Source organism: Botryllus schlosseri, chromosome 1 (genome assembly GCF_051294905.1).
Source record: "Botryllus schlosseri isolate E-star chromosome 1, Bs_hap1, whole genome shotgun sequence".
Lineage (NCBI taxonomy): Eukaryota > Metazoa > Chordata > Ascidiacea > Stolidobranchia > Styelidae > Botryllus > Botryllus schlosseri.
The window spans coordinates 10,250,979-10,269,922 of record NC_137236.1 but is presented as its reverse complement, the minus strand read 5'-3'; the positions used below and the strand labels follow the sequence as shown (position 1 = coordinate 10,269,922).

Genomic DNA, 18,944 nt, shown 5'->3' with positions numbered 1-18,944 from the left:
TTCAGGAATCCGGCCCTGCCAAGTAGGACTGCATTTTTCAATATCCTGCCTGCCGACTGAAGAAGTTGTCCGCCTCTTTATTGGATTGATAATAATGAGAAATTATCAACAGCCAATACTTGTTATCATAAAAATTTCAAGAATTTGAGCTTCTGACCTGCTACACCTTCAGGATATACATCACTGTTTTGACTTTATAAAGACCCGTATCGTCACTACCTTCGAGTAACAAGTCATTTCGAGTCATTTCACATTTTGACTAGAGTCCAGTTAAGTCAATCGATTTTCGAAGGTGACTCGATTCAAGTCAACTCAATCAATTTTTGAAGATGACTCAAGTCAAGTCAAGCCACGAGTCAAGTCACAATTCGTGTCAAGTTGCTTTTTCGAAGTATATGAGGCATGATTACGTCATTGCAAAACTGTTAAATCACGTACGTAATTGCATAGCCTCAGTTTATATAGTTACCAGCCAAAATAGAGAGACGAATTGATAAGATGCAATACATTACATACCTACATATTTATGCGATACAATTCGATCCTGCGCCAAAGGTTAACGAGTATATAAGCGATATTCGAATTCAATTTGAATAAAACAAGAGGTTTGGAAGATATTTTGGTAATAAATTATTTTACTACTAGTTTTCGACAACGAAAGCCGTAAGCTCCGATCACTTCGTTTTTGGTCAATTTATTTGCGAGGGAACAATGAAGGCTGAATAAAACGCACGATCATTGAATGAGAGCCATTGAGGGGTCGCTCTCACGGTTACACCAGAGTTTCGTGAACAATCCGAAAATATCCAAGATCACTGATTTTTATCGACACCGATTACATGATGACTTGAAATTGACTCGTGGATTTTGCTCCGAGTCACGAGCCAACCCACATTTCTGATGCGCCGAGTCAAGTCAAGTCATTTTTGCAAAGTGACTCGAGTCAAGTCAATTCATACGAAAAAAGTGACACGAGTCATCTCAAAACTGTCTCGTCGACCACAAGAATAATAATGTCATAGTCGTGGAGAAAAATTTACTAAACATAATTTTGATAAAGAAGATGGGAATAATGTGCAAAATTGGAAAGATGCCAAAGAGACATAATTCATCATCAAAAGAGTCATATATGGCTAACGAGCCATAGGCCCGTATTCAAGAAACCTCACTCAGTGCTCAAACTCACTTTGCGTCAAAATTGCGTAACAATCGGTATTCAGAGAGCGCAACTCGAGAATGAGTTTGAGCAGGGCTGGAGTCGTACTTCACGGTCTGTCGAGCTCGACTTCGAACTGTTTGGTATTCAGAGACGATGCGCGGTGGCTGACGAGCTGAGAATTTGGCAGTGGAGTGCGCGTTTTCTGAGTCGAGCCGGGGGCAGTCTCAAGGCTTTACTCGAACAGTTTGCACTGACTTTTCTGTTAGTTTGCTGCGGGATGATGGGCTGTGCACATATATTAATCGTATTTATGATCTTCATGGTAAACTATACCGGTATAGAACATTGTAAAGTCCACAGAGTTCGATCATTTTCATGTAATATCTGGCTTTAATAAGCTGTATAATAGTGTACTGTATATCAATGAAATGGTAGTTGTGTAGTATGGCGGTGATGTGGTAGTATTCATACAAGCCTTGCTTTTTCGCAGTTTTCTCGATGTGTCTGCCACATGATAATGTTTAGGTAAAGCAAACTATAATGTTGGATTTCAACAGAAACATTTTTCCAGTTCCAGTATGTCAAAATTAAGGTTTAGTTTGGCTGACAAGAGCCGTCTTATGACTCTTGTAAGCGCAAAGCTGGATGTACTTGAGGATAAAAGAAATGATGGAAATTCTATCCAAAGGAAAAATGCTGCATGGGAAGATCTTGCCGTTCAATACAATTCCTTCCCGGATGCTCAAAAGGTATCATCCAAGCAGCTTAAAAAATGTTGGAAAAACATGAAGGCGAGGTAAGATTTTTGATGAAATTCTAGGAATATGCCGAGGTGGGCTCTAATGCGTAGCGTATGCATTTCAACAGATCGAAAGAAGATATTACAGAGGAACGTGCCCACCTGGCTGCAACTGGCGGAGGTCCTCTAACCAAGGCAGTACCAGAGATGTCACAGATAATCCATAGCATGATACCAGAACAATTCGAGCCACTCCAGAACGACTTTGATTCTGATCAAGTGATGTTTGTGGACCGTTCCGTAGCATCGACATCTTCAGGTACGGTATGCCATAATAATGGACACTTCATTAATAAAAGCATCATATCAAGCACTGATCCCCACAATTGGTAGTCAATGGTATTCGCTGTTGATGTTTGAGCATCGTTGACTCTGGTTATGTAGGTTTTGCTGCGTGTTGGGTTAATGCTTAGCTGCGACTCCTCTACAAACCAAATTTGTGCCATACCTCCAAAATCGCTCCGTATAATAACTGTAAAGCCATATATTCGCAAACCCGAAAGCTAACACTGACCAGAATTAGCAATGCGCATTGATTGATAGTCATGAGGACCATAGCCAGTCAATGGTGATCAGTAGGGCAAGTTTTTGCAACTTTTTTTACACCTTCCGGCAGCTTCCTACATACTCAGAAGTTATGTAGGATGCTGTTTTAAGCTGTTTGAAGGAAACTTATTGTGTAACTTTTTGCAACTTTTCTCCATTTTTTTCATGCAACTTTTTGCAAATTTTTCGATTTTTCGTGAAACTTTTTTCGATTTTTCATGAAACTCCTTGCAAATATTTGATGCGACTAACTTTTTACTGGAATTATTTGGCACTATATGTAAATAGATCGCTTGATTATGTCACTGTCGTTTAAATTTGACGTCCTTTCTGATTTGACGTACATTCAGGCTAGACCGACGAAAATTATATTTTTACCGGGTCAATTTTTTCTGGCGATTGATTTTGTTGAAGTCGCTGACACTGAGGGCGGAGATAATAAAGTCAGCTGATCCGGAAAAATGCTAATCGTGTGAATAAATACTGCTAATGGCGACGCGAAGAAGTTGGAAGTTGCGAGTTTTCAATCAAGTGGCGTTATCTGATACATCATAATGCGGAAACGCGTAATAGGCTGTCAGTTGTCAAGTTGTTGAATGAAACAGCAGCCTGCGGACAACCATACTACCACTGTAATAGGTAGAATTATCATCATCGCCAAACGAAAGTCGTGTCCAATTAGTACGGTACAGCTAAGAAACGGATTTTAGAACATTGATATCGCTCTGCAATGGTGGGTACTTGATTCGTTGATTGTTTGGTGAAGCCATTACCTAGTTGACAATCGGTACGGTCATTATCGGAAATATTTGTGCGTAGGAACGGTACGCAGCGTACGCAGTTATCGATAGTTTAATCCGGTTTGTTAAATCATGAGATTAACACCAACTTTATGAGCTGCGATCAACCGGTTTCCTTAATCCTGGGTTGATAAATCCTGAGGAACGCGATAATCGACTTCAAGGCTAATCCAACTTTATTATCTCTGCCCTGAGTTTTGCTACAGTACCTTGGATACAGATTCATTCTAGCATCCCATAACCTAATATTTTGAAGGAAATTTATTGTCCATAAATGCAACGTTTTAGTGCAACTTTTGTGAAAAATAAATGCAACTTTCCACGGATTTGACTGCAACAAAAACTTGCCCTAGGGATCAGGGTCTGGGACATATCCACGATGTGATGTTGACATCGATATTGTTCATTATTAATGAGCGTTAACTAAAATCCGTGTAAATATATACAGATACATGACTAACATTCTGAGCAAAGCTTTATAAGCATATATAAGATATTTAGAATTTATACGCATTTGCTATGCAATGAGGGCTTTCTATATCATATGTCCCTATTTCAGATGTAACTTCACGACTGCAACTCCGGCTTCAAGGCCGGTGATGAAAGAAACGGAAAGACAGGGTTGCCAAGAAAGAAACCAAAAAGAGCTGAAGTTATTAACTTCATATCGGATGCCATGTTCTTGGAGCATGAGCTGAAAGTGGAAAAGATTAAATTGGAAATTGACTGCTTGCAACAGCAAAGGCTCTTAGTAGAGAAGCAGCAGTCCGTTGCTGATCTGCAGTCGTCACTTGTGACCAAGCAGCTGTTGATAGCAGATGTAAGGCAAAAGCTTGAAGGCTTGCCTGCACCAGACCCACTAGAAACTGGTCTACCTACTTTATAAAAGCTTTCAATTAAGATTCATTGCTTCTGCTTGCAGCACCGTGATGCAAATATTTTTTTGTGCTATTTCCATTTACCTGCGCATTATTGATGTTACTATGCCTTTACTTGCAGCAATTTGAAATGAATGCTTTCCTTGTGCCATACCCATTTAACTGTGGAATATTGATAGTTGCTATGCTTGTACTTGCAGCAATGTGACATGAATGCTTTCTTGTGCCATACCCGTTTAACTGTTGATTATTGATAGTTTCTATGCTTGTACTTGCAGCAATGTGACATGAATGCTTTCTTGTGCCATACCCGTTTAACTGTTGATTATTGATAGTTTCTATGCTTGTACTTGCAGCAATGTGACGCAAATACTCTTTTTGGCTAGCCTATTCCTATTTGCCTGCGCCTTATTGATGTTGCCATGCTTGTATTTGCAGCAATGTGACATGAATGCTTCTCTTGTACCATACCCTTTTAACCGTGCATTATTGATAGTTACTATGCCTCTAATTGCAGCACCGTGACATCAATACGTTTCTTTTGCTATGCCCGTTTAACTGCTGTAGCAGACCGCTGGTCCTTAACGTAACGTCCCTAAATAACGTCAGGTATCTGTTGAGGGAACTACATGCTTTGCTGTAGTACTGCGATTACCAAGTGACCCACATACGATTGCACAATATCCTGTCTCGCTATCTTGCCGCGCACTGCGCAAGTCTATACCTTTTTTTCTCGTATCGCTCGTCTATATGCACCGACCTCTCGCACGCCCTCAGACTCATTTTACTACGCTACCTGACGTACGTATTTCTGCTGCAATACATCCGTACCGAGTGAAACTGTGAGTTAAGAAGTCGCCAACCTAAGGACAGTCAGTCGCCAGCCAGCTACCTACTGCTACAGGCACGACACAGCCACACTGTTACATGTTGCCTCGAGTTCGGTAACTCACAAAGCCTCAGGATGGATGGATGGGTTCCTCTACCACTGACAACACTGCGTATACGCATTATACATGCAGTGGCCGCTTCTTCACGATACCGGTCGGCATAGCACTATACCTTCAAAAATACATGCAGCATTATAGCATGGCTACCACAGTTACGATTGCACGCGCTAATTCGAATCGTCATTAGGGTCATCTTCATGTTTAATTCAACGCGTAACACCCTGTTTAACTCATGTAACGAGATTTGTCGTCCTCACGCGACACAAACCGCGCACGCGACGACACATATCACTCGCAACATTCACAATTTTCACACATCGCTCATCTCCGGCGATCGAGCCTAATCATAGGCGAACCAGCGGGCCACAGCATCCTGTCCTACGCTGGGCACTGCCTTCACTCCCGTTTACTACATACCCCCGCCTGGATTGTGGTTATTGGCTATAGTAATCGCATTGTTTTATTTACCGTGTGTTCTGTGCTTCGTCTAGGGCTCTAGGCTTAGTAATCGTTAGACCGTTTTTTTATCACATTATGCTGGCGCCTAGCTTGTTTTCAGCCTACCCGCGCAATTCCCGACCCGGACGACGGTACGCCGCTCATTTGAAGATGACTTCGGATGCTTGGGCCACCTGGACATTGAACTGCGATCGGTCAATTCGGGCTACCACTCAAACAGCGTGACGGACGGACACAACCTCTATATTGATTCGCGAACGACAGCCGAACGACGCACAGTTCACGGCCATGTCTCAAACGCACGACTTCAACCAGCTACTACTCCACGTTCGCCCACGACTCGCAACCGCTCATACATACGGCAACGGAGCAACACAGCTGTCGCGAATCACCACGGTTTCGACACCGTGGCCCGTCATTCAATTTCAAACCTTGCTCATCGATCATCCAACGTCCACGTCTACACGCACGCAAATATGACGCCACACGCCGTGGCTTGGTAGCGTCACCAACCCCCGATCTAGCCCACCCCAGCATCCCAGCACGTACCGTCGAGGGTCTTGTATATATTGACTCATCGATCCCACGCAATGTGGTGAATTTTTTTTCAAGAACCTTGCCCCCACGCGCGGCGCGATCGAATTGTACATCGCATTGCCACCCCTGCGTGGGTGATTTACTTGTTATGCTTATTTTCTTTTGTTGTGCGTTGATTTTGTGTATTTTTCTTTTAGGCTAATAGTGTGTGTGGTAATAAATAACATAAAACTCACTCGGTACATCTATCAACCATTCGCAACTGCATGTTTTTGTATTTTTTTCATTTGCTTTATATCCTCGCATCCCAGCAAACACAGTACAGACCAAAGATGTAGAAAAGCCGAGCCGACATAGTCGATATTAGATCTCGGCAGGTCGTAGAAAGGGGGATTTTGTGTCGACTCAATTCAACGTCTTTTCCATGTCCTTCAATAATGTAAATATTATGCAGATGCTACAGCCTTTAAACATGGTGAGTAGAATGTAGATCCTACGTTAGAAGAAGAAGATCCTGATATAATAACCTGTTTTCTACCACTATGGGCTTAACCTGATCACGGCTGCGTACACACACCACATTATTTACTACATATTAATCACATTTGTGATAATTTAATTTCAAACGAATTGGCAATAATGCCGTTGTAAAAAATAAAACGAACAAACGAACGAATGTCTTTAGAAAGAAAGTGAAAACAGTCCTTATCATCAGGTTTCATCTTCTGATGAGCCAGTTAAATAACCAGCATGCGGCCTTTTTTCTCAACACCCTGCAGAAATAAAATGAAAATGATGATTAATAGCTAAGACATTCGTACTGCGAAAATGGCAGAGGTAGCGACTAACGAATGACTCCTACATTTTTTTCGCCCATACTTACTAAAATGGATTCGATTCTGAACTATTTCCACTCAAGTTTTCAAGTTTTATTATTATATTTTTTAATATTATATGACTAGAGAACTGACTTCAATCGTCACTTCTACTTGATTATCAAGATCAACGATGACTACTTCAGCACTCTTTGAAAACAGCCACTAACACAAAAAGAATTCTTGACTAAAATTTCTTCACATTCTGTCCAAAATGATCAATTCAACAATCCAAATGAATCAGTTATTTGGCAGCTAGTTGGAGAGATATATACTCAAGTCTAGAAAGTGGAATGATACTCTGCCTGGAAAGCTGAAGACCTAACAATATTGTGTACAGAGAACAAAACATTTGAGTGGCGGCACTGGTATAGACATTAATAAATTATTAGAATTGACAGCAAGATAACCAGCAAGACATTAAAATGAGAATTAGTGCAGTTTCTTAGGCTGTAGTGATACTCAGCCAGTAATTGACCTAGCAGAGAGCAAAACGTTGTAAATAAAGCGAGCGAAACCTCCGACAAATGATACGATAAAACATTAGAATCGACAGTCTTACTAGAAGCAGAATAACAATCATGAGGGGTTAGAGAACAGAAGCCCGGGAAGTGACCATCAGAAATTACTGCATACTGGCCGAACAAATCCATGACCACTAACAAATGGTCTTTCAATAGTCAATATTGATACCAAATGACACCACCCCTATTTCATAGCAACATTAAGCAAATACAGCGCTGGAGTCAACCTTATATAAGCCCTAACCAAACGCCCATTAGTTTTCCCACCTACTACTTCGCGGATGGAAATACGCATTAAAGCGAACGGACGCGACTTGTCACACTCTTGCTATTTCTGCTCCTTTTTTCTCTTCGTTCCTCTTCTCTGTCGCTTCCGCTTGAGGAGAGAAACAGTCGGCCGCGTTTACGGATCGTGAATTCCCGGTGGGTGATTCTTCCTCGAATGGTCAGCACCTTGAAAATTGAGAACAATGTGGTTGCAAAATGCATGACAAGTTGAAAGTTACATCATTCTAATTATTCCAGTTATGGCCGTGAATCGTTACAAGTGCGGTAACCATAAGAATTATTACTATACTTCAACTACAAATACAATACATTGTATAAAATGATTACCAATTCTTTTACGTTGATCGAGTCCCAAATAGATGAAATATGTCAAAGAATTTGCTAAATTTTTGTATAATTTGACAGATTCCGAAATCTTCTCAAAGTGCACCTTTCAAAAATTTGATATCAAGACTCCCAACATTTTACAATTCGAAGTTGGATGGCTTTACCAATACAAGCAAACAGTTTGTATCGCAATTGACAATTATGTAGAGAACGCTGCGAGACATATGAGTAGGCCTACCCTAAAACGTTTCTCTCACATGGACATTAGGGCTCTTAAAATATGACTTTTTTTCTCAAATCGTCTGGCTACTTGATAATATTGTTAGGTTACCTAATTTAAGCCTAAACACAAAATTTGGTTCAATTCCAGCCAGTAACCGCTTTGCTACAGGAGAAGAAAGTTTCTATTTATTATATAAAAATAAATAGGTAATAAAAATTTGAAAATTTTCTGTTCACCCCATGAAAGTGTTAGGCTGTCTATAGAAACGATGCTCACCAAATTTGGTTCAATTCCAACCAGTGGAAGCGGAGATATTGCCGTCGAAAAATTTGGATTTGAATAAAATAGTATTTACGGTGACCGATTCTTTGTTTACTTATTAAAGTTGTGCTCACCGTAAGTACTATTTTATTAAAATCCAAATTTTTCGACAGCAATAACTCCGCTTCCACTGGTTGGAATTGAACCAAATTTGGTGAGCATCGTTTCTATAGACAGCCTAACACTTTCATGGGGTTAACAGAAAATCTTCAAATTTTTTATTATTCATTTTTATATAATAAATAGGAACTTTCTTCTCTTGTAGCAAAGCGGATACTGGCTGGATTTGAACCATATTTTGTTTGTAGGCTTAAATTAGGTAACCTAACAATTTTATCAAGTAGCCAGTACGATTTGAGAAAAAAAGTCATTTTTGAAGAGCCCTACTGTTCATGACCGTCCACGTTTAGAGTTGCATCTCAAAGATGCTAAAATAAGCCTAAATATAATCCAAGCAATACGATCGTCCACTTTGACTGACTGAATTTCTAAAAACACCTTGATAGCTTCCACATCTTACGTTTATATATACTGTCTGCTATCGGCACAACAAAGTAGGCCTATTTAAAAATACCAAAACAGATTCAACATACCACATCTCTTGCAAAGGCTTTTGCTTTCATTCAATTTTCCATCAAACTTCTTTAAATCCTCCTTTGTGGTGAGTTGCTTTGGAATTCTTCTAGGATCAATTCCGATATTGTTTTATCATATACAATCTATGGCGGAATAAAAGTTTCGGATAAGTTCTAAAACGAACACAATTTTCCACACAAAAGTCAATTGCCACACGAAATGCCAAATGCTACGGTCTCATTTTACAAGGTATGGCGAGGAAACGTAGTGGTACGTTCCATTATAGCTAAACACCAATGAATTGCGGGTTCGAGCGTGACACGTCGACTCCATAATTCCTACCGAAGTGTTGGCCGTTTATCTAGGCTCCTCCTCGCCATCTGATTCGCATAGCCATGTCTTAAAAAGCCTAGGAGTGGGCCGTGCTGTAAGTGGGCAGATGGTTGCCGATGCACCCGGCACTTGGTGAATTCGGCCGCACAAACTCGGCACTTGGTGAATTCGGCCCTCGGGAAATTTTGAAATGAAGTGTATTTACAGCTATTAATATGAATTATCAAACTAATAATAGTATTATCAAGTGATTCGTCAATCTTGTAAGGAGGTCAGGGCATCCGTAGATCGCGCAGTCACGGCGTGATTAGATCACGGATTGCGTAGCCACGGGAAATAACACAGCGCTCATATACCGACCACGCGCGGTTTGCTTGGAATCGATGGCGTGAGTCACGGGCCTGTGTCGTGTAAGTTTTGAGAAGATGGATCTTGGCGTTGTATGTGAGATCAAAACTGTGGAACATCAAGCGGCGCTTCTTCGTTTATCGATCACGACAAGCCAGTGTTCCTCATCAACAAATGTTTCGCATGATCACGTCAAAATAAATTATTTTTTGCCTTTGGAGAGACGATTCCACTCTGGGATTAGGGTGTCTCGATAACACGGTTGAAGGATCCCAAGATTACGAGATCTACCACGAGCCACGACACGTTCAAATTTCCTTTTTGATACTGTTCATTCATACTAAATGCATTTCTAATGCGAAGGTGTTCTAGTGCCAATTCCTCCAAGGGCCGAGTTCACCAAGTGAAGAGCGTCGCGTTATTTCCCGCAATTACGCAATCTGTGATCTAATCACGCCGTGACTGTGTGATCTACGCATGCCCTGACCGCCGTACAACATTGACAACCACTCAAAGTGCCAAGTTCACCGGCAAACATTCCAGTAACCAATCATGGTGACCGGTACCGCTACGAGATCTACCACGGCCGAATTCACCAAGTGCCGAGTTTGTGCGGCCGAATTCACCAAGTGCCGAGTTCACTGGTAATCGGGCAGATACGGAATAATAATAATAAGAACCGGCCTGGTGTAAAATGACCAGTGTAGTCGAACCACCACCATGAACACCACAAACAAACAAATAAACATCTAACAAGGAAAAGAAATTACCTTTGCAGCCTTTGACAAACACAGTTACCATTGAAACCAGCAATTAAGGTCTTATTCGAAAGCAGAATAACAACTGTTTTAGTGGACATATCAAATCAAATGTTGGAAAGTTCATGTAAAATAGCCCAAAATATTATCTTACTGTGACCATATTCCATCAATATGGTCTGGCTAGCCAAATTCTCTGGCCAACATAATCAAGCTGCGTTTGGTTTCAACGATTAATAATCTTGTCACTGGATTCGAGGTATAATTGCGCTCAAATATCAAGTTTTGCTCCATTAATCAACATCAAGTTGAAAATTTCCATTCTTGCACCAACTTTTATAAAATCATGAATCAGTGTTCTACAGGAATGTATCTATATGACTTATATACCTAGAAAATTCAAGCATAAATATTATGATATACCGTAGGTATAGGTACCGGTAATTCAGATGTTTGAAGCGAATTATAGTGGTCTAATTTCACTAAATTAGAGCGAAATGCCAGCAATATAATTGTAATCTAATTCGGAAAAACGGTTTAGCTCTAATTCTAACCTGGAAAAGCTGAAACTTTTCTATAGTTGTCTACACCTGTTTTGCAGAAAGTCAAACAGCTCTAGGCGTCATATACTACAGGCAATTCGAAATACCCCATAAGCTATATGCTACTGCATATATACCTTTAACCCGCTACCTCAGTCAGTCACAATTCCTATATATTTACGGCATTTACCATACAGAAAGAGCGAACTATGCCTGGCTGCGACCTGTTGCGCTTCAAATGTTTGTATGGCGCGATGACGTAAAATTTGAATCGCCGAAATATTCTAGAAGTCACGCATCGATAATCATATTCCTAAACGTACAACATATCACTTATTTAGTTATTCTCTGAATAAAACTATTAACCATACTCGTTGAACATGCGAGATTACCGAAAGAGCGAATATATATATAATGAAGATCATATATATCAGAGGAAAACAAAACTATTCGACCTTAGAGCAACAACACGAATATACAACATCGGTGACATCCTCACGCAATAAAACGAAGGGAGAACATTGTTTTCTAATGGATAGAACGAAGCTACCGCATGAGATCGAACAAAACCGGATAGAATTCATCGTGATTGAATGTACCGACAAAGTCATCCTTTCTACGTATTTTAGTCGTACCCGCGAGAGATAGAAAATTTGCATTATTAGGTTAACTACCGGATATAACGAAGCCTAATGCATGAGATGGAACAACACCGAGTATGAATTTATTCTGATTGAATATAACCACAAGACCATCCTACTACGTATTTTAGACATTCCCTCGACACTTAGAAAATCAGAACCTAATCGAGATGATCCCGGATGATCCTTTTACGGTTTTGTGTTTGCTGGGATGTGGCTCCCTTCGTAGCAGATACCGACGATAATAATTCAGTACTGTGACTCTTCCACGTCACCTAGTTCCGCTCCCTCTCAAGGGGGGACCGTGTAGCAGACCGCTGGTCCTTAACGTAACGTCCCTAAATAACGTCAGGTATCTGTTGAGGGAACTACATGCTTTGCTGTAGTACTGCGATTACCAAGTGACCCACATACGATTGCACAATATCCTGTCTCGCTATCTTGCCGCGCACTGCGCAAGTCTATACCTTTTTTTCTCGTATCGCTCGTCTATATGCGCCGACCTCTCTCGCACGCCCTCAGACTCATTTTACTACGCTACCTGACGTACGTATTTCTGCTGCAATACATCCGTACCGAGTGAAACTGTGAGTTAAGAAGTCGCCAACCTAAGGACAGTCAGTCGCCAGCCAGCTACCTACTGCTACAGGCACGACACAGCCACACTGTTACACTGCACAAGCCTTGACTTGCAACACCGCACCGTGATATTTATGCTTTTTTCGCTATGCTCATGTAACCGTGGATTATTGATAGTTACTGTTCCACTTCTTTTTTTTTTCTACCCTGTACCATTTCGTTCGGTTCCATACAAGTGATACCGCAGTTTCTTCATTTGTGATAACAAATTAAATTTCACTCGTAAAGTGGGTTTCTACGATCCATCGTCTCCGATCTAGGCCTCTCAGGGAGCCTCATACAACTTCTTGTGGGATGACAGGAACATCAGTTTCATTGTTGATGATGCACCTAAATTTGAAGGGAGTTAAACGCTTGATATTAAAAATATCAAGAAATATATTACCTGTGCTTTCTGGCATAGTTGTATAACACTGCTGTTAACATCACAGTCATTGATGTGTCGCCCGTAGACCCAGTGATAAGTAGGGGAACAGCCTCTTCCACAATCCAAAAGTCCTCTCTATAGTTATTCTGGAGTATATTAGAACCTTGTTCAGCAGCTGTTTGTCGTAAAATCGTGTGGCCTCATTGGGTGCCACTTCACCTTGTGGGAATTTGATGTATGCTGAAGCTGAGCTTTTATGAGCTATGGCAATACTGTCCAGCTTCACCAATCCACCAACCAACGGTGAGCTGGGAGACATGTTCCAGTTCCCCAGCAACATCTTGAAAGCTTCCTGTGGGGTAAAAGCGCAAAACAACAAGGAACTTCAACAGCGGGGGCAGGGGCAGGCCTTTGTTGGATGGGCTGGTAAGGTCATGTAGGATCTCCATAATCCACTAACACCGGCTTTCGTAAGCCTATAGCGATCAGAACACAGTTCCTCAGTGATGTATTCCACGGGATTATCAAAATCTGTAAGGCACTTCCGTACTTGCTGCAGCCTGTTTCCATTCACTTGCATGTAATATTCCAACATATCTATGTCAATAGCTATTTTATCTGAAAGGAATGAAACACGTACCGTATACTTATCTGCCAATATGGAATCGGTGTCTCGTGCACACCAAAGATTCTACTAACTGTCCTCACGGTGTGATACTGCACACCAAATATATTACGCTAAACGTACCGGGATTCCAACCCGGCATCTTAACAGTTCATACCGAGCGAGCGCACGGCGCACAGTTGCGAATGATGCCAGACGTGTCGAGTAAGACTCGAAACTGAGCAAAGCCAGAAAATGTCTTTGAATACCAAGGAGCTACTCCAATGGAGTTGAACTCCGCCTTTACTCCGTCGAGCAAGCCCTGAGTTTGAGTTCGAGGCGTCTCTTTGAATACGGGCCATAGGTTTCCGACCTCTGATCTATGTGATGTCGACATGCCGCATCACTCCTTAACCCTTTGCCAAATTCCCGGCAAGCACTTAATCACTGCTGCAGTTTTCAATGTATCTATCTATCTAAAAATCATTAGTTGCCAACCGAGATCATGAAGAAGCTGCGTCTGTTGTTTATAGTTACGACTGTCACAGGAAAGAGGCTATTTATAAAATTGTTTTCACACTTCCAACTTGAATTTGATATCACACCTTATATATAGGTGGTACCCCTTTCATAATTGTTTTATGTCGACGGCAAACAGCTTTACCTCATTTTTTTCGTGGCACTCCTGAGCAGTCGCTGCACAGCGGATAATAACTGCTGGTTCCGTCATTCAATTACCCAAGATAATGGTCATGATCTAAGCCATGTTGAAAATCAAGGAAAACAACTAGCAATGCTTCGAGATCCACCCGACTGATACTTCGACAGCTGTTTAAAAATACTTACCTTAATTGATGATTCATGGAAATAATGATTTAAGGTAAATCAATCAATCATAGCGAATAGCAGTGAGTTTTATGCTTCCCATGCAGACAATAGACACTTACGTGACCTTTGACACGAACCAATCAGGTTGCAGCATGATGTAAACAAAGAACAAGGCCGGGCAAGCTTACTATGAGCTCTTATGGAAAAAGGTTGAAAAATGAAGGTTTTAAGTAATATTACGTTGAATTGGGGATGACTGGCCTTAATGAATAGTAATAGCGTAGAACTAGTATGTAGTTGCAACTTTTAGTCATGAATGGTGGCAAGTACGCATCAGCGTGCTGTGTCCAAATGCATGGATTTTTGACAACTTTTCGGATTAAGCGACGATTGTTGTATACTATAATATAGGATTGCGGTAATGCATATTTTGACGATTTCATAGGCTCCAGGTCTCGAGCGAAATTTTCAAGAATGTCTCATGTTCAGAAATATATGCTATAAAATACAGCTGCTGCCACACATCACAATTTTGGTATATTGATTATGAAACTTGAAAGCTATGGAGATTCTATCAAATTTCTGGATTTGAGTGGAACAGCATCTTGTTCTAACACCGCGGAGGAAGCTACGAAGTATTTCATGGAGCGCTACGTACACGACTTAGAGACAAAGATTGAGGAGACAATCCACTCTTTGTGAAAGCAATAGGCCTATTCTAGTGAACAGCTAATGTTATCGCAACTTGCGGAAAAGTGATATATCACACTCAGTGGAAATACACATTCTCAGAAAATCCATTATTGATTCGTCTTGCACTTGTAAGACAGGGTAAGTAAGGAAAAAGACATTTTGTCAGAGACTCCTGCAATAGATATTGTAACCATGATTTATTTTCATATTAGGTTCTGATATATGCTCTCATGCATATGCATTGATTAAGACAATCCAGCACCTGAAGCTACAAGGACTACATTGTGATTTGCATCAGCATCAGTGAGCTCGATCGTGATTGACAAGCAATCTCTCGACCGTACTCGCAACCGATCAACTCCCGCCTCAAGGTAGATTTTGGTGTATCTGTAGTCTTAAGTTTTATAACATTCCACCAAACACAAATAATCCTAGAACATTTTCACCTGGAGAATCGTTCATTTACTAATTGGGCATCTAAATGAGCTTCAATGCACACCACTGGAATATAGTATGAATAGACATGCACTGTTGGTACACATTGACCATGGCACCACGCAATTACGATCCGTAGCATGCTATTAGGCATTACGATATTCACAATGGAACTGAATTTTCACAATTGCTGAATATGTTGCATCATTCATTTTTAATTTTTAATTTTCAATCTCGAATTAGAGTAAGCGATTAGTCCATATTTGGTTAGTTGATACACAATGCTGCATAGTATGACACCAGACAAAATTTTATACTCCTTGATTCTTCCGATCAGCTGTTCAATATGAATACGTTGTCTCGCCATCTTTCTTGCGGAACAGTCTGGCTCAGGCATTTGACGGTGTGCCAAATCATGTGCAGGAATATTTACATCTAGATTCAATTTCTTGATTTCAGACTCAATGGTGAATCCCTTTTCTGCCATGATAGCATTTCCTGGTTCACCATAGCTGAACTTCATCATTTTCTCACATTTCTTGTCGAATTCACATATTTCACTAATATTTCGATCTGAAATGGTCCCTGTGAACAGTTCCTGCACAAAAGTAAGTGCACCACAATCCATCAATCCTTTCAAAGTTGTGTGTGATTTATTGACAGTCAATAATCATTATAGTTTTGAGAAATCATGAATGAATGCAAATGGTGCATTTTTAAGAACCACATATCTACGTGGCCAAATCGAAATTTAATGAAGCACTTACATACGGTTGACCCAATGGTTTAATAAAATGCTTACAGCAATACTATAAATGTGACGTCAGTAGGATAAGTCGGGCAATTCAGAAAGAATTTATTGTAGTCTAGCTTAAAATTTCAGCTTCTTCGCATCTTTTGACACCATGATGCTCCTATGAGACCTGAACTTCACTAGCAATAATTGTCCGTTAATTTGTAATTTTCCTGGACGAGTTTCCTGTTTTGTGGTTCTACTTCTTCCAGAGATTTGATTTTCTTGCGTTTTATCCATCGACTTCCTCTTTCTGCAGCTTCATTAAAGATATCCATCAAGCCTGCACAAAATATATAATATGTTCATTTTACAGAACAACACTGCTATGCAGGCACCTATCAAGGCGCACTCGTCCGACTCATGCAACGTATCACCGCTACCAATTTCAACTATTCATCTCATTATTGAATATATTGCTCTCAACAATTTCAATCCAGCACATGCCATCAAGCAGCAAAACTGGAGTGGAATAAAACGAGACACACACCAAGTCGATTGTGGCATCAAGTGTGACTGCATTTCAGATTGGACTCATTTTGAAACACAGAATTGTTTCATCTAAATTATGTCACGATTCAATATTTTTGGTACAATAATAGATATGTCATTTTATTAATAAAATGAGAATTCAGATGACTACAATGAAGTCCACATGCCTTTATCCAGATTTTACATTCTTCTGTGCATGTTATTGGCTCTGGTAAAGGTACAAGCGCACACCAGGAACGGTCTGGGTAGCCATCTCCAAGTTACACGGGCTATTAGCACAGTGTTATCCGGCATTTGTCCTGATTGATTCAATACATGAGCTAGAACAAAAAATGACGATTTCAGCTGGGAACGGATCATATTGCCTAACATATATCATATTAATATGATCACTGAATATGCAGACAAGTGTCCAGTGTAACAGTAATTTGCTAGATAATGATGCAGACTGTGTAGACTGTACTATATACGATTCCATAAATAGAACGCATATAACGCCAAGCCCACATAATGAATACCTTACATATCCTGACTCAAGATTAATCTAATACATGCTATTCGGTACGACAATCCTATAGTATACGACTAAGGACTAAGGATAATACAGCAATAGTTGCTTCATCCGAAAAGTTGTCAGAAATCCATTCATTTGGACGTACTATGCCGACGAGGGCTTGCCACCGTTCATGTTTATTGTAGGTTAGAACACTGCAAATACATACTAGCTCTACGTTATTATCATTCACCAAAGTCAGCTATTCCCAATTCAATGTAATTTTGCTAAATACCTTCATTTTTCAACCCTTTTCCATAAGCGCTCATTGTAAGCTTGCCCGGCCTTGTCCTTTGTTTACATCCTGCTGCGACCTGATTGGTTCGTGTCAAAGGTCACGTAAGTGTCTATTATTAACATTAGTCGCATTATAATCGATCATCGCCGGATTATATTTTCATCTGCGCAGACACATACACAATGATTAATGCGATATACACAGGGTTGTCATCGACATGGACCAAAAAATAAGGACAGTCGAAAAATTAAATTAGCATGAAAAAGCGTATTTGTACATACACTGTATTTATACGAGCCGTGGCATATCACATTCCATACTTTTCACCAGAACCTGCTCCAGCAACTCCCTGTTATTAGAAAGTGCTTCATGGATCTCGGGACAGCTCAGTTGTAGGTTTACCTTTATTTAGGGCCGAAACAGCACTTCGTCAGCCCCCCTTCCCACCAAAAAAAATACCGTTGGTGTTGCCATCATTTTTGAGGGTATGGAGCAACAACTCCAGTAACAATTCTTGTTGTCTTGGTCCTGGCCGAAGAAAACTTATTTGCAATGTCGGAATCGGAGTAGGTGCTTTGAACAATTGCGATGTGTAATCGTTGCAGCTGCAGCTGCTGCCTTGTAGTCTGAGGTCGTTGATGCTGATCGACTTGTGGAAAAATTATTCATTGACTGGCTCAAAGTAATCATGATGACACACTTCTTGTGTTTTGGGGTATCAGTGTAAGTTGAAGTAGCGGTCTCTCATATGGCCTCCAGGTTAATGTCACAATTGCAGATATTGCTATGCGCGAAACAATAGCCCTTCAATCTTTGTTAGATACCATTGAATTCTCTCTCATAATCGACACGAAAAACGTTTTTACGCCTGTTTATTTCACTAATCACATTTAGTCTTCTTTGTAGCTAAAACTATATGCGCAAGTGCAATATAATTTGGAGAAATTTATCAATGATTTATAGCTTTACTACTTTTTAACCAATGTGTCGACTGCACTGCGCCTTTTTCCACTACGCAGTAAATGCGGCTTTCCCGACAGCTTGAGCTTATTCTGCTGTGGACCAAACACCAGTAACCTGGCATTGCTGTTTACTGCTAAAATGACGTCCGCTGCGGTAGGTTGGTACAGCCGAAACTGCTGTACCCCCACTCACTGCCCTAGCTATCTCACCATTTAGAAGTCAAATCTTGTGGCGTGTACGTCACGAGAGTTCCTTTCATTTATGATGTCATAAAATCTCGACGAATAAGCTTAATTTTTGAATATTATGCAACATGCAACATAGATACCCGAGGAAAACGATCGAAGAAATAAGACAGAATAAGGACGCAAGTCGAAAATAAGGACATTTCTTAGAAATAAGGACAGTCGAGTTTTCTAAGACGTGGCCCTTCAGAATAAGGACAAATCTTAGAA

The 18,944-nt window shown here is 40.5% G+C and overlaps 2 protein-coding genes and 2 long non-coding RNA genes across 9 annotated transcripts in view; 1 reads left to right on the top strand and 3 right to left on the bottom strand.

The window, feature by feature from the left end:
* The window catches only part of LOC145453615 (uncharacterized), a 371,639-nt gene that overhangs the window by 91,422 nt on the left and 261,273 nt on the right, over nt 1-18,944 (bottom strand). The gene's annotated exons all lie outside the window — the stretch shown is intronic.
* On the top strand, nt 1,141-4,546 carry LOC145440895 (myb/SANT-like DNA-binding domain-containing protein 3). Of its 2 annotated transcripts, XM_080318676.1 has the most exons (3): nt 1,410-1,955; nt 2,027-2,217; nt 3,864-4,546. In XM_080318676.1, exons 1-3 carry the CDS (start codon nt 1,738-1,740, stop codon nt 3,902-3,904), a joined length of 450 nt encoding a protein of 149 aa, XP_080174802.1. In that variant the 5' UTR covers nt 1,410-1,737; the 3' UTR covers nt 3,905-4,546. The 2 variants fall into 2 exon arrangements, with proteins under 2 accessions (XP_080174795.1, XP_080174802.1); XM_080318669.1 differs by lacking the exon at nt 3,864-4,546 and having other exon boundaries at nt 1,141-1,955; nt 2,027-3,101.
* LOC145440887 (uncharacterized) lies at nt 6,724-9,939 on the bottom strand. Its single transcript, XR_013915646.1, has 3 exons — nt 9,280-9,939; nt 7,795-7,980; nt 6,724-6,901 (listed from the first exon to the last, which is right to left on the bottom strand). It is a non-coding gene; the product is annotated as an uncharacterized LOC145440887 (long non-coding RNA).
* Nucleotides 16,095-17,635, bottom strand: LOC145440877 (uncharacterized). Its single transcript, XR_013915643.1, has 2 exons — nt 17,524-17,635; nt 16,095-16,526 (listed from the first exon to the last, which is right to left on the bottom strand). It is a non-coding gene; the product is annotated as an uncharacterized LOC145440877 (long non-coding RNA).